Raw genomic sequence first — 24862 nt, forward strand, 5'->3', positions numbered from 1 at the left:
CCATAGAAAGATAAGTTAAAAACTCATTGGGAATTTAATGATCTAAGCCTAGAAAATTAGTGAATCAAACAACAAATCATAGAAAATGTTACTGATTTCATCAAAGACAATTTCAATTATGAGACAGCATACCAAAACTTTTAACATGCAGCCTAAGCATTATTTGTGAAAATTTTATATCTCTAAATGTTTGCTTAAATAAAATAGAAATAGAGGGAATTAATGAATTGGGCATAGAACTAAAAAATCTAGAAAAAGAAAAATTAAAAATTTCTAACTTATAACAAATTAGGAACTCTGAAACTACAGGAAATATTAGTAAAATGAAAAGTAAGAAAACTATTAAACATAATAAAAATATCAAGAGGTGGTTTTATAGAAAAAAAAATAAAATAGGTACACATTTGGTAAATTTGATTAGATAAAAGAAAGAAGAAAAGGTTGAATTCTACCACTAATAAAGGGGAAATTTAAAAAAAAATTAGGAACTATTTTGCCCAAATATATGCCAATTGATCTGATAGTCACAGTGAAATGGGTGGATATAAAATATGAATTGTCTAGATTAATAGATTTAAATAATTTCATTTTGGAGCAAAATAAATTGAACATGAAATCAATAAATTCCTCAAGAAAAAAATCTCCAGGAGAAAATGGAATTACAAATAAATTCTTCACTGCATTTTAAAAAAAAACAAAATCAGTTCCAATACTATGTAAACTATTTAAAAATAGGCAAAGGGGAAGTCCTGCCAAATCCTTTTTATGTCTCATGATAGAGTTGATAGCTAAACCAGGAAGAGCCAATACAGAGAAAGAGAATTACAGAATAATTTTCTTAAAGACTATTGATGAAAACAATTTAAATAAAGTGTATTTGTAGTATTGCTGCAAAGAAATTGCAGCAATTTAGGACCTGATAATACTCTATGATCAGGTGGGATTTATAGCAGAAATTCAGGGCTGTAAAGTCTGGGCTAGCTCCCTGGAGGTCTCAGTAACAACCGGAGTCAGGATAAGCAAAAGTCCTTGTTTTTCAGGGGGAGAAGTGAAGGAGACAGACAAAACTGCCACAAGGCTCCTGGATTCTCAGTTGAAAGTCACCATCTCTCTTCTCCTCCTCCTTCTGTCCAAGTGAAGTCTGATTTGTTTTACCCCACCCTCTAATCCTTGCCTATTATCTGTATACACAAAACATTGAGTAAGCACTGAACAGAAAGAAGGGCCATTTTTCCAAACATATGCTAATAGACTCATTGTCTCATATCAAATAGATAATTAGCCTTAAGTGCTAGGTTATCTGATTCAAGCACAACTTTTAAGCCCTTTACACAGGGCTGTTTCAATTTTAGGAAAAGTATCAGAATTAATTGACAATATCAATTAGAAAACTAGCATTAATTGTATTCTCTTTTGATGCAGGAAAACCTTTTGACAAAATATAGCACCCTTTCCTATTAGAAACAGTAGAAACCATTAACAAGTTTTTTTTTTTTTTTTATATAATGGGGATAAGTTAGAAGCATTCTCAATAAAATAAGGTGTAAAATAAGGATGCTCATAATCATTACTATTATTCAAAATTGTACTAGACTTGTTTGCTTTAGAAATAAGAGAAAAAAAGAAATGGAAGGAAATAGAATATTGGCACTGAGGAAACAAAACTATAACTTTTTGCAAAGTCTATGATGATATACTTAGAGAATCCTAGAGAACTAACTAAAAAACTACATGAAATAATTAACAGTTTTAACAAAGTTACAAGATATAAAATAAAACCTTATAAATCATTGGCATTTCTATATATTACGAATACAGCTCAGCAACAAGGTGGGGAGGGGGAGAAATTCCATTTAAGATGTCTGTAGTTAATATAAAATATCTGTGAATCTACCTGCCATGACAAAGTCAGGAGCTATATTAATAAAGTTATAAAACATTTCCTAGTTCCGGGTCAGAGCCAAGATGACAGAATGAACCTAGGAAGCTGTTCAAGCTTTCCCAGTTTCCCTCAAAAACCACATGAAAACAAGTCTCCGAACAGAGTTTAATGGAATGAAAACACTCTGAAGTTTAAAAAAGATTAGAAGGACTTCAAGAAAGGTCAATCTCATTAGGGTAAAAGGGGAGCTTAATCCAGCTCAGATGAAATCTGGGAAAGCCAGTGAGAGGATCTTAATCACAGTACATCAGCAACTGAGATCTTCTGTCCTGGATCAGTAGCAAAGCAGATCAGTGGGGCAGGATCCAGTCCCAGTGCAGAAGGCAATTTGCCAGCCCAAGAAACCAGGCTGTTTCCTGGAAAGAGAAGATAGTGTTATTTATTCCTTGCAGTGAGCAAGACACCAAATATAAAGGGCTTCTGTGTTCAAAATCAAGGCTCAGAGCTTCTTTCTGGGAAAACTAGAAAATAATATGTCAGAAACATAGCATAGACTCACATCTCACACCCCATAGCAAAATAATGTTAAAATGGGTACATGATTTAGGCATAAATAGTGACAACATAAGCATATTAAGAGAGCAAGATCTGTGGAAAAGGGGTGGTGCTTTATGAATAAAAAAGTAGAGAACATTACAAATTGTAAAATAGACAATTTTGAATGCATTAAATTATTATTTTATTTTTTTGCAAATAAAACAAACACAACCAAGATTAGAAGGGAAGCAGAAACTGGGGGAAATTTTTCTTTACATACAGTATTGCTGACAAAGGCCTCATTTCTAAAATATATAAAGAGCTAAGTCAAATTTATAAGAATACAAATCATTTCCTGATTGATAAATGGTCAAAACACAATTTTCAGATGAAGAAATTAAAGTCTACTATACTCATATGAAACAATATTCTAAATTACTACTGATTAGAGAAATTAAAATTAAAACAACTCTGAGGTACCACCTCATACCTCTCAGATTAACTAAAATGAAAAGAAAAGATAATACTAAGTACTGGAAGGCATGTGGGAAAACTGAGACACTAATGCATTGTTGATAGATTTGTGAAATGATCCAACCATTCTAAAGAGCAATTTGGAACTATGCCCAAAGGCCTACAAAAGTGTGCATACACTTTGATTCAGCAGTGCCACTTCTGTGTCTGTATCCCAAAGAAATTATGAAAAGGGGAAAAGGACCAACGTGTGCAAAAATGCTTGTAGCAGCACTTTTTGTGGTAGCAAAAAACTGGAAAATGAATAGATGCCCATCAATTGGGGAATGACTGAATAACTTATGGTATATGAAAGTAATGGAATATTGTTGTTGTGTAAAAATGGTGAACAAGTTGATTTTAGAAAAGCTTAGGAATATTTACACAAGTTAATGTTGAACAAAACAAGAAGAACCAGAAATACATTATATACAATAACAGCAAAATTATGAGATGATCAACTATGACAGACTTGGTTCTTCACAATGGTTTTGTGATCCAAGGAAATCCCAATAAACTTTGGGTGGGAAACTCTAGAGAGAATATGATGGAGACTGAATGTAAATCAGTCTCTCATGGTTTTTCCCTTTTCTTCTGATTTTTTGTTCTCCCAATATGATTCATAAGGTAATATATAAAAATGGATTTAAAAGTACAATCAAAACAAACAAATTAATTAAAAAATTTTTAAAAATTCTACACAAAGTCATATCTAAACCATTGGAATCATTAATTGGCCATGGGTAGGCAAGTTAATATAATCAACATGAAAATTCTAGCAAAAGTAATCTGCTTATTGAAAACCATAAAAATCAAACTCCCCAAAAACAGTTTATTGAGTTAAAACAAAATTATAGCAGAAATCATCTTGTTAAAAAAAATGTCAAGCATATCAAGGGAATTTCTAAGAAATGTAAGAAAGGTGACCTGGCAATACCAGAAATAACACTATATTTGTAGGAGATTAAATGATTTTGTGAAACAACAAGAAACAATAAAACAAAATCAAAAGAAGGAAAAAAAAAAGAAAAAGATGAAATATCTTATTGTAAAAACACCTGGCAAATAGATCTAGTAGAGATTATTTAAGAACTATTATTCTACCTGATACCATAATTTAGAAAAAAAAAAAAAGGTCCCTAAAATTATATTTCATGAATTTATCAATGAAAAATGTTCTAATATTCTAGACTTTGAAAGTAAAATAGAAAATGAAAGAATCCACAAATCACCTCCTGAAAGAGATTTCAAAATGAAAACTCTAAGGAATATCAGAGTCAAATTATAGAGCTCCCAAATAAAGAAAAAAATACTGCAAGCAGCTAGAAAGAAACAATTATAAAATCTTGTATCCATAGTCAGGATAACACACTATTAATAAACTTCTACATCAAAAGATCAGAGAGTTTGGAATATGCTATTCCAGAAATTAAAGGAGCTTGGATTGCAGCCAAAAGTTACCTCACCAACAAAATTTATTACAATCCTTCAGGGGGGAAATGGATTTCATGTATTCATAATGAAAAGACCAGAGCTAAAGAAAAAATTTGGCCTTCAAATACAAGATTCAATAGAAGCATAAACATGTAAGAAAGAGAAATGACAAGGGACTTAATAAGATTAAATTGTTTACATTCCTACGTGAGAAGATGATTCTTATAATTCTTAAGAAATATATCATTATTAGGACAATTATAAAGAGTCTGCTAAGACAGAGAGCTCAGATATGAGTTGGATATAATGGTATATCATCTATAAAAATTAAAAAAAAATTTAAGGAGTGAAAATAAAGAATTCATCAGGACCAGATGGAAGAGATAAATGGAATGGAACAAATTATCTTATATTAAAGAGGCAAAGCAGACTTTTCAGACAAAATAATCAAATCTTTCTTTAATCATATGAAAAATTGCACTGAATTACCTGCTTATTAGAGAAATAAAAATTAAAAATATTCTGAGGTACCACCCATCACCTATCAGATTGTCTAATATGACAAAAAAGGAAAATGACAAATATTTGAGGGAATGTGAGGAAATTGAGACACTAATGCATTGTTGGAATTGTGAATTATTTCAACCATTGCAAAGACTAATTTGGAATCATGTCCACAGGTTTATAAAACTATACATATCTTTTGACCCAGAAATATCACTGTTAGATGTATATCCCAAAGAAATTCTTAATAATGGAGGACATACACATGCAAAAATAGGTATAGCAGCTCTTTCTGTCATGGAAAAGTATTGAAGATTGTGGACACTTCTATCAATTAAGGAAACACTGACCAACTAGAGTATATGATTTTTATGATGTTATGAGATAATAAGAAATCATAATCAGGATATTCTAAGAAAAACATGGAAGAAAACTTACATGAACTGATGCAAAGTAAAGTTAGCAGAATCAGGATAACAGTATATACAGTGAAATTTTGTGTATATTATACGATGATCCCCCCTGAATGATGTACGTATTGTCCGTAATAAAATCACCCAAGACAATTTTGTGATGAAAAATGTCATATATTTTCAGAGAAAAAACTGATGGAGTCTGAATACAAATGAAACTATACTTTTTAAACTTTTTTTTTTGTTGTTGTGATTTTCCCCCCCACAAAAAAACTAAGATAGCAACATGTTTTGCACATGTATAAACTACATTAAATGGTCAAAGGATATGAACAGACAATTCTCAGATGAAGAAATTGAAACTATTTCTAGCCATATCAAAAGATGTTCCAAGTCATTGTTAATCAGAGAAATGCAAATTAAGACAACTCTGAGATACCACTACACACCTGTCAGACTGGCTAGAATGACAGGGAAAGATAATGCAGAATGTTGGAGGGGATGTGGGAAAACTGGGACACTGATACATTGTTGGTGGAATTGTGAACACATCCAGCCATTCTGGAGAGTAATTTGGAACTATGCTCAGAAAGTTATCAAACTGTGCATACCCTTTAATCCAGCAGTGTCACTACGGGCTTATATCCCAAAGAGGTCATAAAGAAGGGAAAGAGACCTGTATGTGCCAAAATGTTTGTGTCAGCCCTGTTTGTAGTGGCTAGAAGCTGGAAAATGAATGGATGGCCATCAATTGGAGAATGGTTGAATAAACTGTGGTATATGCATATTATGGAATATTATTGTTCTGTAAGAAATGACCAACAGGATGATTTCAGAAAGGCCTGGAGAGACTTACACGAACTGATGCTGAGTGAAACGAGCAGGATCAGGAGATCCTTATATACTTCAAAAACAATATTATATGATGATCAATTCTGATGGACCTGGCAATAAGATGAACCCAATCAGTTCTAATGGAGCAGTAATGAACTGAACCAGCTATGTCCAGCCAAAGAACTCTGGGAGATGACTAAGAACCATTACATTGAATTCCCAATCCCTATATTTTTGCCTGCTGCATTTTGGATTTCCTTCATGGGCTAATTGTACAATATTTGAGAGTCCGATTTTTTTTTGTACAGCAAAATAACGGTTTGGTCATATATACTTATTGTGTATCTAATTTATACTTTAATATATTTAACATGTACTGGTCATGCTGCCATCTAGGGAAAGAGGTTGGGGGATAAGAGGAGGAAAAATTGGAACAAAAGGTTTGGCAATGGTCAATGTAAAATTACCCATACATATAATGTAAATAAAAAGCTATGAAATAAAAAAAATAAAATAAACTACATTAAATAACTTGCTTTCTTAGTGATGGAAGAAGATAAAAGGGAAGAATTTGTAACTCAAAATTTTAAAAGAAAATGGTCAAAAATCGTTTTTACATGTAATTGAGAGAAAAAAAGGAAAGGAGGTCATTCAGCAGTTTCTGCCATTGGGACCTTATAACTCTGAAAGGCCCATACTTTTGTAATTCTCTGCTCATAAAGAGCAGCATCACTGTACCTGTTTCTGTGGCAAATAAATGATACCTTGGAAGGGAAAGGCTCTTTTGTTTAGCTGTTTTTTTGGATCCAGTATCCAGGAAGGCTTACCTGATAAGAATAGATTGCTTCTAGATATAATAGAGTTTTTTTGACCTCTCAGATTGTGGGAGGTGAAAGATTCTATGACTGAAAAAATAAAGGTTTGAGTTTAAGAGAATAATGATTTCTTAAGCACAGAATGCCAATTTCTTAAGAAACTGGGAACAGTCACCTTCCTCAGCTTTGACCCTGCATGTCAAAGACAGTAGGAGGCAGATTTTTATACATTAAAAACAATTAATCAACTAAGACCCATTAATTAAAATAAAATAATCAGGTTACAAAAATTTCTAATTGGAGTAAAAATTAGTGACCTTCCAAATTGGGAGGGGAAGAATAAACAGGTACTATTCTCTGAAATCAGAAAAAGAGATACCCTGCTCCCCCTTAGTATCTCTATTCAATCAAAAGGAAATGAATACAAATGATTAAATAGTATAGAGTCAATTTTCAGATAAGGGATAAGGATTGCTTGAAATGTAAAATCATGAGAAAATTCCTTGCATCAATCTTGGGTTCTGATCAGATTTCCACTCAGCATAAGCTAGATCTTTAGTTAATGGTCTCTAAGCATCAGGTAAAAGTAATCCAATTTTTCATTCATGAAGGGACAAGTTCAAATAATACAATTCTCAGTTTAATTGATATTTGAATATCATTGAATAACATTTTTTTCAAAAGACAGAAATTGCACTATTCTGATAATTGAAGGGAAAGGGAATTGATTTTGCTCCAAAATTGAGTCACATCACTCAGTTTTCACTAGCACTTGATATTCTAAACCTCTCAGTTCCCTCACTTGTACAATATATACAGTGGAGAAGCAGCTCAGCTTTCTCCCTTTTCCTTTCATTAGTACTACCTGTAAGAAGAGAACTAAATAATAATCAAATGATGGGTGAACCTTTAGAAAATCTTTTGAATTTTGCAATCATGGGGTAGCTTTTGATAGGATAACAATTTCTATCCCCACACACACCCTATAAAATTTCCTTCAGGCTCATTTTCTTTGGCAACTTCCCTGGTAAAGTTCCTTCTCTCCACAAAATTTTATTGGACCACTCCCATTTGGAGTGTTCTTTTTTCGTGTTCTTTTCATATGTTGTATTCTCCCATTAGATTGTGAGTTCCTTGGAATCAGAGAATGTATTTTGTCTTTCTTTGTATTCTTAGTCCAGTACTTAACATATAGTAAGCTCTTAGTAAAAGTTAATTAACTAAACTTGGTCTTTATCTTTGCTACAGAGATTTTCTGAAAGATATCTGTAAAGTCTTTTTATGACCTAAACTTTGTGAATTTGGAGTTTTGCAAAATGCTTTTTTACAAATGTTATCTTATTTAATTTTGGCAACCAAGAAGGGAAATAGTTACTATATACCTATTTTACAGAAGAGGAAATTAAGATAAGATAAAAGTAAAGTGAGTTGTGAGAGGTCAATATCTGAGGATGGATTTTTATCTCAGATCTTCTTAAATTGAGTTTCTAATCCTCTCTTTTCCTTTAATCCCATGTTTTTCCTTGAAAAGGCAAGCAATGTGATATAAGTTATACATAGACAGTCATGCAAAACATATGTTTATATTATTCATGTTGTGAGAGGAAATAAAAATCTGAGGACAAATAAAAGAAAAGAAAATGCAAAGAATATTTTGATTTTTACTGAGATTCTAATAGCTCTTTCTCTGGACATTATTTTTTTTCTTTATAAATTTCCAGAATTGTCTTAGATATTGTATTGCTTATAATAGCTAAGTCATTCACATTTGATCATCATGCCATATTATCCTGGTTTTGTTCATTTTCCCCTTTGCATCAATTCATATACATCTTTGCAGCTTTTTCCAAGAGCATCTTCTTAAAATTTCTTAGAGCACAATACTCTTCCATCACAATTATATATCACAAATTATTCAGCCATACCCTGATTCATCGGCATCCCCTCAATTATGAATTCTTTGGCACCACAAAAAGAATTATTATAAATATATTTTTTATATATGGATCCATTTTGTTTTTAAAAAAATCTCTTTGGAATAGAGGCCTAGTAGTAGTACTGAAAGATCAATTGACATGCAAGTTTTATTGACCATTGGGCATAGTGTCAAATTGCTCTTCAGAATGATTGAATCAATTCTTAACTACAACAACTGCTTATTAGGGTCTCAATTTTCCTTTTACTCTCCAAAATTTGTTATTTACCTTTCTGTCATATTGATCAATCTGGTAAATATAAAGGTCATGGTTCAGAGTTGTTTTAATTTACATTTCATAAATTACTAATGATTTTAGAGTATTACTTTATATGACTAGATATTTAGTCATATATTAATGATGATATTCAAGACTATAGAAAACATTCAAAATATTAAAAAAAATAAAAAAAGTTTAAAAATAGGTACCATGTAGACTACTGTGGACCTCACATTTCCATAAAGACATGGGATTGGAATTTCTATGTGTAATTTTTTTTTAACTATGCATTAATTTTATATAATTTTGCAACATTCACTTTATGTGTCTGTCTGTTTTGTGTGTGTTTTCTGTTTCCATTATTATTGCTGCAGTACATAACTTATGTACAAATATGTATTTATGCATATTTTTATATTTATATATGAGTGCATTGATGTATATATACATATGTATGTGTGCATATATTTTATATTATTATTTTTTTTCAGAGAAATTTTATACAAAGCTTTTTTTCCCATTTGATCTTGTTTTCTTAATGTCCAGCCTAAGAATATTCCTCTAGCATTTGAAGTTGTTTGATTTTTTTAAAATCTATTTTATTTCTTTCAATGCTCAAAGGCTCTCCATTCATACTTTCTCCCTCATTCATTAAAAAGAAAGAAACCAAACAAAACCCCTAATTCCCCATTATCATGTATAAACAAGCAAAATATATTCCAAATTTGCCATATCTGTTTTTTTTTCTCTTCCTGAACTATGAATCTTTCTCCTTTGTATCAGGTTATGAGTAGGACATTTAAATAATCATAGCTCGTCATCATGCTGACAAATTTTCTTAATTCTTTTAAGTTGTTTAGCCTTTATCATAATTCTATCAATATATAACTTGTTATCCTCTTTCTATTCACTTCACTCTGCATTAGTTTATGTCTTCCCTGGTTCCTCTCCAATATTTTTTACAGCACACTATTTCATTACATTTATATGTCATAATTTATTAATCCATTCCTCCATTATGAGCATCCATTCAGATTATCATTTTTCATGATCTTTTTTTCCTTTATCTAATTTTAAACACAATTAAAAAAAAAAAAGAAATTGCCATGTGTAGAGCAGAATATGAGAAAGGAATCAAAATATAAAGAAATATATTTTCATGTCAAGAAAGCCTATATAGCAAATCTTATTTTTTTATTATGTTCAGAGTTGTCCATTTTTTCTTTGCTTCCTTTTAAGCTTTCTTTTGTTTTCTGTTAGGCACTTTTTACTTTATTTTTTCCCTCTCCTGCAAGAAGGCTACAAATAGCATAGCTATAATTATGTGTACATATACACATACATATGCACACATGCATATATACATACTTATATGCATAATTATCTAAAATCATACACACATATACATTCTATGCTTATTTCTATTTGTTCTGTTTCTTAGAAAGTAGTTTTTCCTTACGTCCAAGACTTTCTATATTTATCTAACTTGACTAATTTATTATTTACTGTGTCTCAGGGGCAGCTAGATGACACAGTGGATCGATTCTGAAGTCAGGAGGACCTAAGTTCTAATCTGGTCTCAGACACTTAATATTATATAAAGTCTATGTGATCCTGATCAAGACATTTTACCACAATTGCCTAACCAAACAAACAAACAAAAAAAATCTATCCACAGAAGTATTCCAATCTTATGTCTAGTTATTTAAATCTTCTAAAATAATATTACTTGATATGCATATTTTGTGACATGTAGTGTAGCTCCCCCATCTTTCTCCCTTGATTAAATCAATTTTAACTTTAATTTTGTATGAGATTATAATTACCCCCTTTTTTTACATTATTCCTGATCTTTATTTTGTGTTTATGGGTAAATCTAATTTTTATAACATTTCCTGAAAGCAATGTATCATTGAGTTCAAATTTTTAACAAGTTTCCATTTAATGGGTGAAATCCATTTCATTCTAGGTTATAATGGCTTGTTTTATTTTCCCTCTTCCTGTATTATTCACTATCTTTCTCACCCTATTTGTATCCCTTATCACTCTTCTGCTTTGCTTCTGCCCTTTATCTCATTTCTATCTCTCCTGAATTCTCTACTTTACTTCTACCTGATACCTTTCTCTTATATTATTTAATGACAACCTCCCCAAAGAATCCTTTTCTTGTCCTCTCCCCACACCCTATTCTTTCCCCCTCTATCTGAATCTATTCTTTCCCATTTAATCCATTCCTGATGAAAGTAGATTTCCAGAACTACTAGCTCTCTTCCCCATCTAATTCTTTATACCTCACTTATATTAAATAATTTCTACTTGTACCCTTTCCTACATGATTACAACCTATTCAGCTTTACCACAATCTTTCTTTCAAACTATCCAATTACTAACTACAATCTTACATGGTTTACATTTTGATGTATGAAACATGAATAGTTTGTCCCTATTGAATCTCTTGATATTGATTGTTGATATTTACTTTGTATTTCTTTTGGAACTTATATGTGAAGTTTTCTGTAACATTTAGGTTTTTTTTTACCCCCCAACAAAATTTTGCAAGTCTGACAATTCATTGAATGGTCTTTTGCTGTTATTTTTGTTGTTCAGTTTAGTATAGTATTTTTGGCCCCAAACCCAGTTATTTTGCTTTTTACTATATAATATTCTAAGGCCTGAGCTTTTAAGGAGCCATTTTTTTTTCCTTTTAAGATTCTGGATTCCTTATCCAGTTTCTTTTCCTAATTCTCTTGTTTTTCTTGTATTGTTCTTATTATTTTTTTTAATTTCCCAAATATATTTTATTTGATTTTTAAAGTCTTTTTTGAGTTCTATGAATTTTTTTTAGGGCAAATGATCATTCAACATCACTTTTTGGGGTAGGAGAATCTTTTTTTTTTTTTTTTTTTTTTTTGATGTGGTATCCTCTGAAGATAAATCTTGGTCTTTTCTATTTCCATAGTAACTTTCTGAGGTTCTCTGAAGTTTGTTTCTTTTTCCTTTGCTTCCTTATTTTTTTTTTCCAATTTATAGCAGGTTGTTATTGTAATTGCCTTCAATCCTGGAGCATGAGGGTTGTTGCCTCTGGCCTCAGGTCCAGTTCTATCCTCTGACCTGGAACCTGAAGCCAAGTACTCTGCTCTCTTCTAAGTGCCTACAAACAGCATCCTTGCCTCACTGCTTCTGTACTCACCAGCCTGTGCTTGATTTCTTCTCACAGAGTCAGTCTCCACGGCACAGCTGGGCCTGTCATTCATTATCAGCAGAGGTTCCCTTCTTCTTCCCCTATTTAAAAACCTGACTCTTCATGATGTCTAAGGAATGAAATTTCTTGTGGCTAGGACCAATGCTACCTCCCAATCCAACTGTCCTATAGCTCATTTGTTTTTTCAGTGGAGTTAACCTGGAGGTATTTGCACTCAACATGGGCAAACCTCTGTCCTGGACTCTGTATTTGGATCATTTCTAGTTATCTCAGGAGAACCAGTGTTATGTCCCAACTCTCCTTTATTTTTAGCATTTTGTATTTGCCCTGATGTGATATTCTGTCATGTTCATGGAGGGAATCTGGAGAACTTAGAATTTTCTAACTTACTCTGCTCTCTTTAAGTATCTTATTATCCATTTTTGTCAGTTCAAGAAGTAATATAAATTGTTTTATGCATTATTAGAGAGTTTTTTAAGGAACAAATTCCTTTTTTAATTTACTCCTTCTCTAATTTTCTCCTCCTTCCTTTGCTTCCTCTTTCCCACTAGAGGTAAAAAGTATGTGTGTGTGTGTGTGTGTGTGTGTGTGTGTGTGTGTAACTGTATGTTTATGTTTGTGTATTCTCCCTTTCTCTGACTAATTCCAACAAGGATAAAGTTAAGATAACAGCTGCTCTCCCTTATCCTTTTTTTTTTTTTTTTTTTTGCTGAGGCAATTGGGGTTAAGTGACTTACCCAAGATCACACAGCTAGAAGTGTTACATGTCTGAGATCAGATTTGAACTAAGGTCCTCCTGATTTCAGAGCTAATGCCCTATCCACTGTGCCACCTAGATGTCCCTTCTCTTTCTTTTCTACATGCATACCCTGATTTTGGAAGATAATTTCCCCTAAACTTTACAACAGGAACTATGGACCATGTTTAAATAGCCTAACATAAAGGTATTCCTAAGAGGTTTTGCCTGATTATATCTGGATCTCTTCAGATTGAGGTACAAATAGGCCTCCAACACATGGGTGGATCTGATCTCCTTTAATTATTTGAATATATAGAAAAAAAATCTTTAAAATTGATGTGACTGGTTTGCTCTATTTCTGTTACATTTTCTTGCTTGTGGTCTTTCCAATGCATGCCTTCCAGCTATGTTCAGAAGATGAAAATCACAGTTTACTCACACTAGAGGGGTCACACACTGAATTGGAAAGGGGAAAGTTCTGCTCCCTCTTTTATCCTGATTCAAAGAAATGGTCCTGGAGTCTCTGCTCAGTACTATTTTCTCTTTCATTTTATGCTACTCTCATTATATCCTTTACCAGTTTTTTTTTCTTTTTCCCCCCCATTCTTCTTTTATGATCACTAGGACAAAACAAGACCATTAAAAGGCCTTGCCTACTTAGACTACCTCTATGACCATTGAAGATGATAGGATTCAAAAGGGACATATATATATCCTATATTCATATTAGAATATAAACAGTTTAGTTCTTTATAATTATTTATTCATGATTCTCTTTTTATGCTTATATTCAATCTTATATGTAAACTTCAAATTTTTCTTACAGTTTTGATCTTTTTGCCAGTAATGGCAGAAAGCCTTTTATTTCATTAAAGTCCCATTTTTTCCAACTGAAAACATTAAATTCAGCTTTAAATAATAAGTTATTCATTGCAGTAAGCCTCTTTTGTTTTTCTTCTGGAATATTCTATTTCAAGTTTTCTATCCCTCTATTGTGGTGGCTTTACATTATATATGATCTTGGTTGTGGTTCCTTGGCAAGAGAAGGAAACTTAGAAGGATGAGAAATATCAATAAAATCTCATACCTAACACAACTCTCCAAGGTTTCTGCAATATAAAATGGGAATTTACTTTCACTAATCTTTTGATCATGCTTCCAATGGGAGATTAAAAAACAAAACAAAACAAAACAAAACAAAACATGGGATTCTTTTCCCATGACTTCATAGTTCTGGTCAGGTTGGAGATTGTAGAGAGAAAGACTCAAAAGAAAGGAATTTTCCCTCTGGCTTATAGAAATTTATGACATTGTAAATCAATCAGAAACTAAAATTGTGACTGAAATGTATATTTCTATAAATTTCTATATTATGAATTTATAATGGTTAACATATTTTCGGAGATTTTCAGTTAGGATTAAGATTAACTAGAAATAGCACATGTTTCTCTCCCCTTCCTGGAGGATTATGAATGTATTTTTTAACTAGAAAATAATTTCATGTAACTTGTCATCAAGTAATTAGACAATAAATAGTGCTGAAGCTAGTTTGAAATGATTCATTAGAATTTGTCTAATTAAACTAATAGCTAAATCATTTAACTTAAAATAAACTACATAAATGGAGTATGGTATTGTGTAAGAAAAGAACCCACAAGAAGGTTTAGTAAGGTAGAATTCACAAAAGAATGAGTGGTACCTTAAAGAAAGGTGGACTCCCTTTGTAGTGGTAGTATAAATGAAAAGCAATATAAAATAAAAGGTTTAAAGTTTTAGGAAACATTTTGTATAGCTATTGGTTTTTTTATTATTTTTTTCTATTTTTTTCTTTTTATTTCATTGAGATAAGGAGAAGAGAAACATTTTGGAGAAATGCCTGTTTGCAATCTCAGACAGACAACATTTTATCAAGTCATAACTTTTATCAAATAGAAACTGCAGAAATAAAGTTGCAGCATGGAAATATTCTGTCCTTGAAGAACCATTAAAAGTCATGACCCAATTCTTAGAGCCTCATGGAATTTTGAAAGTGAGGAATGAGAACTTGAAACTGTCACTAAGAATCTTTGAAAGTAAGCTAAGTGGAGAGACAGAGCCAAAGTGGCAGAGTAAAGGTAGGGACTGCCCAACAATGCCCCCAAACCAGTCCAAATTCCTTTAAGTGGTGACACTAAGCAAATTTTAGAGCATTAGAACACTCAAAAAGACAGAGTAGAACAGAGTAGAATATTTTCCAGCTAAAGGCAAGTTAGAAAGTCAGCAGAAAAGGTCAAGATACTACGGTGTGATCCAGCACATTCTTGAATTAGCACCAGTACTGATGGCTTCCAGACCTCTCTCTTTCTGTTTGTCTCTCTCTCTCCTTACACATATACATATACTACAAACATATATATAAATATATGGAATATACACTAAAAATACATAAATCTGACTACACATGCGTATGTATGACATGTGCATATATTATATCATGCATTACAGTATATTTGATGTACACTATGATTCATAATGAAATCTAGGTCACTCCTTTATGAATAAGATTTAGGAAAAGAAAACACATTCTGGCCAAATATATTTTTAGAAATGGTTTAACTCTAAATTAAATTAGAGATGAAAGAGGGTAAATTTATTTATATTACTAAAACTATGTAAAACATATCTTTCAAGCATTAGACGAGAAGCAAAATAAATACACATTTTTAGATATTTATGTCAAAATATAAAATAGGAGAAAATAATTGAATCGTTTTATCTTAAAGGGGATAGCAATAAAGATTCAATTTGTTCTGAACACCTTGTAATTATAATTATGAAAGTTTTCCTCAGAGACTATATGAGAAAATGCTTCTCTTTTGCAATGATGAAGATTTATAATGGTGGAAAACTATATTTCTGGATTCCATTAATGTTATTTTTGAGCTGCTTTTTTGGTTCTTTTTATTCTTTGTTACATGTGATGGCTCTGTGAAGAGAGCAAGAGAGTAAACTACATTCAGAAATAAAAGTAACTGAAAAGAAAATCTATTAATAATATATATTTAAATAATTTACTTTTTGCCTATTCTTTTCTTTTCCCTGTTAGAAACCTGCAAAGGGGAAAGAGTGCTTAGTGGAACTTCCAGCTCTTAACTCCAAGACCCACATGAAAGAAAACCTTCACCTAAGAAACTACAGAGACCATGGAAAGCAGTTTCCAGTTCTAGAAATTAATTTCTTCCTGATATCTTTCTTAAATACAACTTTTTCCATAAAGCTCTCTGGGCTTCCAAGAATTTGCTTCCTAACAAGACAGTCACAGAGTTATTGCTCTTCAGTCATAACCTCACCAATTTAACTACCATATAGCTTCTAAAACATAGGTGAAAGCAATGGGATTCCTCTTTTGATTAGATTATATGTATATTCTAGGAAAATATCACTGTATTACATACTTTGGTAAGGCAACAAAGGACAAGACTATGTTTATCTGAATTAAGTAAAGTTATTTTGGCAAACTGATAAAAAAATTCCTGCTTGCTGGACTAGTACAAACCTAAACAGAATAAAAAAAAAAAAAGTATCATTCCTTGCTATGAATGACATATATGCACAAGGATCTCCCAAGTTCAAAAGCCAGAATCATTTACTTTTACTTTGTAGCTCCTAGTACCTCTCATTATGAAAAACAAAATGAAAAAAAAAAAAAAGAATCCAAATATTCTGGCACAAAAAAAAGGATGCTTCAAGATAGGGGAATCTAAGTTTTTTATATTTTACATATTTACTTATATTTAGACATTTTTTAATTCTAGCTTTTTAAAGAGATGATTGCTGACAAAAATATGTGTGCCGAGAGAAAGAAACGAATTAAATGAAAATAAAAAAATCATGAAGATACTTTGCAAGAACTACAACTAATGAAGTAAGTTAGAATTTAAATTTAGCGATGAGAAATTGGCAAAGTTGAGGATAAAGAGGAACTTTCAGAGAACAATAATCTCTGTAGCCAGATGATGATTGAAATTTTACTTCTAAATTAAAAAGAATGAAAATCAAGAATATTTATAGAAGTTTTAATAAAATTGTGACTATTAGGCTAGCAAGTAGAATCAATAAAGAAAAGAAAAGATAGTTGTCAAGGCAAAGCAAAGTGTTTAAGAAAAAATAAATACTACAGTAAACAAAGTAGAAGGTTGGATAGAGAAAATTGTTAAAAACAGAAAGATGATAGGGATAAGACAGAAGGAAAAATGGATAGGGCTGTGGAGTGGTTGTGAATATTGAGTTGAGTGTGGTTATCAAGCTACTAAGAAGTGATAATTTTCACAAATAAATAAAAGAGAAAAATACCCAAATGTTTGTGGTAAAGGAATTAACACCCATGATTTGTAGCTGTCCTTTGTTTTCTTTTATGATTGTATATCTTAATAAATATTAAAAGTACAATTTTCTGGTGACTTGAAATGTGTATGTGAACAAAACAAAGGTGGAAAGGGAGACTCATCTCATGGTCTCAAGACTCCATGATTGTAGGCCTTGTCCAAGGTATATTTTCTATATGTCCCCACTATTTATTTTTGCTTTTCCTATGATAACAAGTTTTCTGACTGTTAATTCTCTTTATAATTTTCTTTCTAATATTTTAACCTGCTTTTGTCTTTCTTCATATGCAAAATTTGTCTTGTAAGTCATTTATGTTGACATAATCATTCACACCTATATGCATATTTATAATACAAACATGTAATATATGTTATATGAAATATATATTTGTACATACACATATATATTTATTTATTAGGTAGGACTACAAGTCATATTCCTATGTATACAATCTACATTAATCCTACTTAGCACATTGAAATTTTTTTTCCCATCTTCTATTTATTATTCCTGGCAAAAAAAAAAAAAAAAAAAAAAAAAAAAAAAAAAAAAAAGTTGATGCTTACACTCTCAAATTCTAAATTCTCAGTTCATTGTACTCCATAATTTCAGTGATTCACTTCCACTTCATAAAAACTAACCATATCTGTCCCTTCATCATCAGCTTCCAAATAAATAATGTCCCAATCTTTTTAACAAGATTATGAGTGAAAACAGAAAATGAATGCTTATTAAATGTGTAGATAACCCAGTTTAGAGGGAAATAATAATAGAATAGATGGGGCATTTGGGGACCAACATTACCTAGAAAAAGAAAATTAAAAAAAAAAGAAGTGTTAATTTTAAAATGTTCATCTGATATCTTCTGAGCCAAAAAATATATACTTTGATATTCAGTGATTTAAAGAGGAATATATGACCAATATTGAAAGAAAAGAAAAAATGGGGAAATGTGGTTTAATGATAAAAATGAAAAAGTCCAAAGGTTTAGAGATCTCAAAGGTATCTTGTCAAATGAAGAATAGGAAGGTAGTACATATGGAAAGTATTAGACATCACAAAAGTGAATTTGAATGTATTTTAATTAATGTGAATTTTGGAAATCATTACAGAATCATCTCTATGCTTGCAGTAAGACTATAAGACATAGAAATAGAAAATAATAATAATGAATAACAAAAAGAGGTGAATAAATAAAGACTAAATGAAATTCATCTCTGAATTATTTTTGAGAAAATGATAAATATATAAAGGAAAAGAAATGGATACTGGCTGTCAATTTTCCTTAGAGAATTTTGATTGATGTAAAACAATTACTTAAATGAGGAGATCAAAGGACCATAGAAACTACATAATCAATGAGAAAAAAGTTATTGCTTCACAAAGTAAAGACTTACAGAAGCCAAAATGTGGTTTTATGGCATATATTCATTTGGTAACATTACAAAGATGATAGAAGCTTGTGGGTAGTATCAACTTAGAAAACTAAAACAGTGGAAGGGAAAATGAGCCTGCCAAAATATGGCATGATACTCAAATAGTAAAATCAAGTTAATAGTCATTTTTGTACTGCTTATTATATCCTCGGCGCTGTGCTAAGCACTATGCAAATGAAGTCATAAAGACTTCATAAAGAAGACTTTGCCTTCTACCTTTAATTCCAAAGCGGGTGAGGACACACACACACACACACACACACACACACACACACACACACTCTTTTGTTTTTTCCTGAGGCAACTGGGGCTAGGTGACTTGCCCAGAGTCACACAGCTAGGACAGCTGAGAAGTGTTAAGTGTCTGAGGTCAGATTTGAACTCAGGTCCTCCTGACTTCAGGGCTAGTGCTCCATCCTCTGCACTACCAGTTTCCCCAAGGACACATATATTTAAAAAATTAAAAAAAAAAAAAAAAAAAAACTAAGGGTGATAAATGATAAAGTCTGCAAAGTTAAGTGAAATTTGTAAAGGAATAAAGAAGTGGATCACATGGATCTCTACCTTAAATTCAGGGTGGAGGTAGGAACCCAATAATAAAAGGGAAGGTTGAAGAGGCAAAGGAGTAGAGAGGAAAAATTTTGTAAAAATGTTTGTTGACCATAGAACAAGCATTCCACAGGCCACAGTGGAAAGACTGGGTAGTGTTTGAGGAGGGAATTGAGGAAGATAGGAATAAGGAATTAAGTAGTAGAAGATGTAAAATGGGGTTTGAAGAAAAGCAGGAGTTCAGTATTACTGCAATGTGTAGTATATGAGCTAATATGAGACTGTTCTCTATGGAGTGGTGGCAGTCTTTTTCTCATAGGAAACTTGAGGAAAGCTGGAGAGATAAAAAGAGATGGGAGGGACATAGTCAGAATGACAGATTCCTGTTTCCCTATTCCTTTTTCTCTCTGAAAAACCAAGATTAGACAGGAAATAGAAGTCAAATCTGGTTTGCAAGAGGTGGAAATCTCATTTCCTACTGGCATTCCTCTTTTTATTCCCTCAAAGGAATAAAGCACAGATGAAATGGAAGATTTGAATTCAAAAGAATGGCCTTTTTATACTGGATTTTCTTTACATTGCGGTTGAAATATCAGGCAGATAGCCAGCCTTGTACTGACACAGAAGGAAGTCACTGTATAGGCCTGGGAGATAGCATTAATTCCCTTCTCATCTCTTGCTGGAGAGGAGCCCAGCACAACAGGACCTGAATTGTTATTAAAAGAGTTTAATGTCAACTTGGAAGATCTCAGATGAGGTACTCTTGGCACCTCTGCTTTGGTTTGTATAGTTTAGCATTTTTTTTTTTTTTATCAGTGACTTATGATTGTATAAATGGTAAGTTAAGTTTCTTAAATTTACAGATGACACAAAAAGTTGGGTGTAATACCTATACAGAATTTTCTGAAATGCATACTTTTCTACCACTTCCTAATTGGGGGTATATCCACACTAATGATAATCTTCATCCTTCCACAAATTATCATATTCTTCTCCCAAGTAATTAGATAAGGCTAATATATTACTTAATAGTCAACCTCTTGGTTATGAACCCTTCTGAACTTACCTAGGCTTGTTCTTGGATTACAAAATATGTTCATATATCATTGAGTTCACAATCAAAAGCTTAGCTGAGCTTTAACACTGTTGGCATGGCTTTCAATAATGCAGTCATATTCAAGTCATGATTAAATATTGGATGAGTACTCAAGTTTTATATAATAGTATATATATATATATATATATATATATATATATATAGTCACTAAATCTGAACTAAAATGTTACAAAACTGAAAAAAGTCATAAAATGCTTCAACTGACTTCAATTTCTTTTTTTAATTTTTTTTTTAATTTATGGTAAGAAATGCATTCCCCCCTCCATTTTTTCTCACTTTTCTACAGTAGAAAGAACGACACTACATATGTTAATATCTGATAGAAGAGAATGTAACAGACATTAATGGCTTAACGAGGAGGCCAGATTATTATTTCATCAATAGGGATTGACAGCCTCCTTTATAATCAATTTAAATGAAAATTTAACTATAGAAAGGAAGTGGTCATAAACTATTGAAAAATGTACACTCATTTGCAAAGATGGGAGCAAGCAGTGTTTCTCTTCAAAATTGCCCTTTTTCTCCATTCTAAATTCATACAAAAATTAAATAAATTACAATGAATATGAGGTTTGAACTACTAGATATTAAAATTGTGCCTCATAATCCTACATTCCTCAGAAACATAAATGGTTTAAAATTAGTGTTTTTTCATTTACTCTCTTCTCTCACACTCAGAAAATATTTTTAAGACCATCTGCCTGCATTTAAGAGTTTCAAATGATTTCTTTGGTGATGCTATCCAAAAACAAACAAAAAAATAAACTGAACAGAGTCAAATGAAATACCCAATTTGACTTTTTCTTATGAAAAGGCAGCCTAACCAGGAAAATGGTCATTCATGTGACAATACACACATTAAATATAATAAAGAATACTAGTTCACATTTATATAGTGCTATAAAGTTTGAAAGCACTTTTTACACATTACCTCATAAAGTTGTTTTGGGGATCAAGTGAGATAAACATTATTATCCTCATTTTATGGATGAAGAATCTGAGGTTAAGGGGATAAAGTTAGTTTTCAAGGTTAACTCATCTAATAAGTGTCTGAGAAGAGAATGAACTCAGTGCTCCCTGACTTCAGGTCCAGCACTGTCTCACAACTGACCAGTGAGGAAATTGGAGCCTAAAACCATTAAGTGATTTGCTCTTGTCCACAGTTAATAAGTTTCAAAGCTAAAATTTAAAACCATCTTTACTAACTCCAAGTCAAAAAATATTTTTTTGTTTTATAAGTACTACCTACTGAAACATAAAGTAGTAGAAAAAGAATCTACTAAACAAAACACCTATTTTAAAATATTAAGTGTGTATTTGGTGTATGTGTCATTTTGACATGAATACAAACCTTGTTTATTATATAGGCTATGCTGATAGAAGATGGTCTCTTGCAGATATCCAAAAGTGTACAAGTTTGAAAAAGTGATGATTTGTCAAATTAATGGAGGACTAGCCAACCTAGGAGCAGATAGTCTTACTATAAGTTCAGCTATATCATAATAAATTTTTCAGACACAGAATTTCACCAAAAAATATAGGTAAATGTAGTAGAGAATATTACCTACAGAGATGATTTTATAGAATGTTTATTTTATGAAATATAAAAGTATATGTATATATAAATATAAATATATGTACAAACACACAAGCCAAATGCATGCACATTCAAAAATCTATACTTTGCATGACCGACCTTATTACAATCATGGAGATATATGAAACTAAGATATTCTAGTGTAGTATGGGAAAGGCAGGTTGCAATGCATAGCCACTGACATTCTGAAACTTATACAAAATTTTCTTCTGCAGAAAGGACATCAATTATTCTTAGAATTTGCATTTGAATTTAAGCAACAGGCCATTACTAGGGTTTTGACAATCGCTCATTGCATTAGTGCAAAGACCAAATACAAAGCAATACTATGTGAATATTAGCTACCAGAGAGATTGGGAAATTGTCTTCTGTTGCAGGAATTGATATCACAGTAGTATCAGAGCTGAAGTTTTGCACCCTCATAAGTGAATGTTTTGTACACTGATAAAATTTAGTTCAGTTCCACCACTAGTGTTAATCCAATTCTTTGAAAGTGATCAAAGTAAAGGGGAAAAAAATTGTATAACTAGTGAGACTGCCACTCAGTTATAAACATTCTTAAATAATATATGTGTGTATATATATGTATGTAGATACACAAATATACATAGATACATACACATATATGTATAAACACACGTATGTGAGTATATATGAGACAGAGGGGTTAGAGATAGAGAGTTTCCTTCTAGGGATATAGGTGACCAAGCATTATTCTGAGAAGGGGTCCTTAGGCTTTATCAAGAAGTTGATAGGATCATGACACAAAATATGATTAAGAACCCCTTTTATAGAGAGATAACTATAAAAAAAGGAATTCATTTGATGTTGTCCATAAAAATAGGATATCACTTTAAGCAATATTTAATTTGAATTTCGGATAATAGTTTGTTTCCTTATTTCCCTTGACAAGTAACAACAGGCTGGATCATCAATCTGCCATACAATCATTGGAAAAAAAAAAGCCACAACTGCCCATTTTTGCATTCTGAACTATCTAGAGAATAGCTAATCATATGTTTTCCTTTGAATGATGTGTGACAGAGCTGAAACACAGTAGTTAGTTTTGTATATGTTGATACCTGAATTAACTTGTCTTCTATAACTCAATTCCCAATATGATTTAAGAAAATAGTGAACATAATGGGTATTTTTTGTGTATCAGATATGCTGAGGAAAATATGCTATTTGATTTTAAAGAAAAGAAGTACTTATTCCTACTTGAGAACCCTCATACAGTATTTCCTCACCTGGTTCCCAATATGAATGCCTTCACTTTACCTCTTGATATCTTTGGATATTATCAAGGTTTATTTGATGTGAGATTGGAAACCTTTTCTAATATCCCTAATTGTTAATCTTGTCTTGCTTCTCAACTGATCCTATATGCTCATATTCCCCTCCCTTTTTGGCCCTTAATTTTATCAGCATAATAAATATAATTTTCAAAGGAAATTTTTTTTTACCAATTTGTAGCAACTGACAGTCTTTTGCACATAGCTGGAAATTGATACATGCTTATTGGATGAATACATATATGAAACAGCCAACAGTTTCATTCAAGAGCCTTCTTATTAGACCTCCAGGCTTGCAAATTCTTCTCTCTCCAGTACACCCTCTAAATTGCTCCCAAAGTCATCTTCCTATTGAATAGGATAGAACATGTTGCTCTTTTGATTTAAAAGCATTTGTCACTCCCTATTGATTCTGAATATAAATATATTCATATATATTCAAATATATCTAAAATATAAAAACATCTCTAAGTCAAAGTCTTTCATTATTTACTTCTAGTCTTCCTTTTATATTGCAAGACTGAAGTAGAATAAAACACTAATAATTATGAAAATTAGAAAGAGGTCCATCACATTGCAAGTAATCTGAACCTTGAAAAAATATAATCATCTTTGAGTGTTTCCAGAGAAACTAAAATTTTGACAGAAAAAGTTATAAGGGAACAAAGATCTGAACAGCAAAAATAATCAGCAGAATAGGGAGGGGGAGGAAAAAGTACATGGCTTAGAGCTTTGATCTGTAGCTTGCTTACTTGCTTATTTTCCTTCACTGGTGATCACAATAAAATACAAATAAAAGTGATAACTCCTAATATTGAATGGAATATACACAGAGATGAGATTATACAACTAAATGTGTTTATGTCAGAACTAATTGTGTTTGTGTCAGAAACTCTGCCAGGTTCTGGAGATACAAAGACAAATTTAAAGCACATTACAAGCCAGTTAACCAGTTTGATAATCTACTATCTTCCACCTGGATTCCCCTGCACATTTGTTTTTCTGCCAACCATTTTATGCCAGTCTTCTCCCTTCAGCTTATCTGCCTACTCTTCTACTCCCAAGCATAGTTTTCTTGAACCTAAACTTAGGTGGCAGAAGTCACTCCCCAACTTTTTTTTTTTTTTTTTAAACTTTCAGGACATTGTCTTACTTCCTTCTTAACAGATTTTTGAGCTCTCTCATCTGTAGGAATCCATCGTCAAGCTCTATATCTTGAAGGATGCTTTCCCTATTCATTCTTTTCTAAGATGATGAAAGTGGACCTTCTCTTTTTTGAAGTGTAATATAGCACTTTCACTTCCCATCTAATTTAGGGACTTGCTTCGTTGATCACCTCACTTACTTTTTTCATTGTCTTTCTCTATTCAGTCCTTCTCCAATGCCTACAAACAAATCCATATGTTTCTTGCCTATTAAAACTGGCCCAACCACT

At 31.8% G+C, this 24862-nt stretch overlaps 1 protein-coding gene across 3 annotated transcripts in view; it reads right to left on the bottom strand.

Moving 5' to 3' along the window:
• Positions 1–613: 613 nt before the first annotated feature.
• The window catches only part of LOC127554934 (caspase-12-like), a 52570-nt gene continuing 28321 nt past the window's right edge, over positions 614–24862 (bottom strand). The window contains exon 7 of one of the 3 annotated variants that reach the window (XM_051986898.1): positions 614–2298. In XM_051986898.1, the coding sequence (XP_051842858.1) occupies positions 2180–2298 (119 nt within the window). In that variant the 3' untranslated portion in view covers positions 614–2179. The remainder of the gene's footprint in view (positions 2299–24862) is intronic. The other 2 variants (XM_051986895.1, XM_051986897.1) reach the window with 2 other exon arrangements.

This window comes from Antechinus flavipes, chromosome 3 (assembly GCF_016432865.1).
Source record: "Antechinus flavipes isolate AdamAnt ecotype Samford, QLD, Australia chromosome 3, AdamAnt_v2, whole genome shotgun sequence".
Classification (NCBI taxonomy): domain Eukaryota; kingdom Metazoa; phylum Chordata; class Mammalia; order Dasyuromorphia; family Dasyuridae; genus Antechinus; species Antechinus flavipes.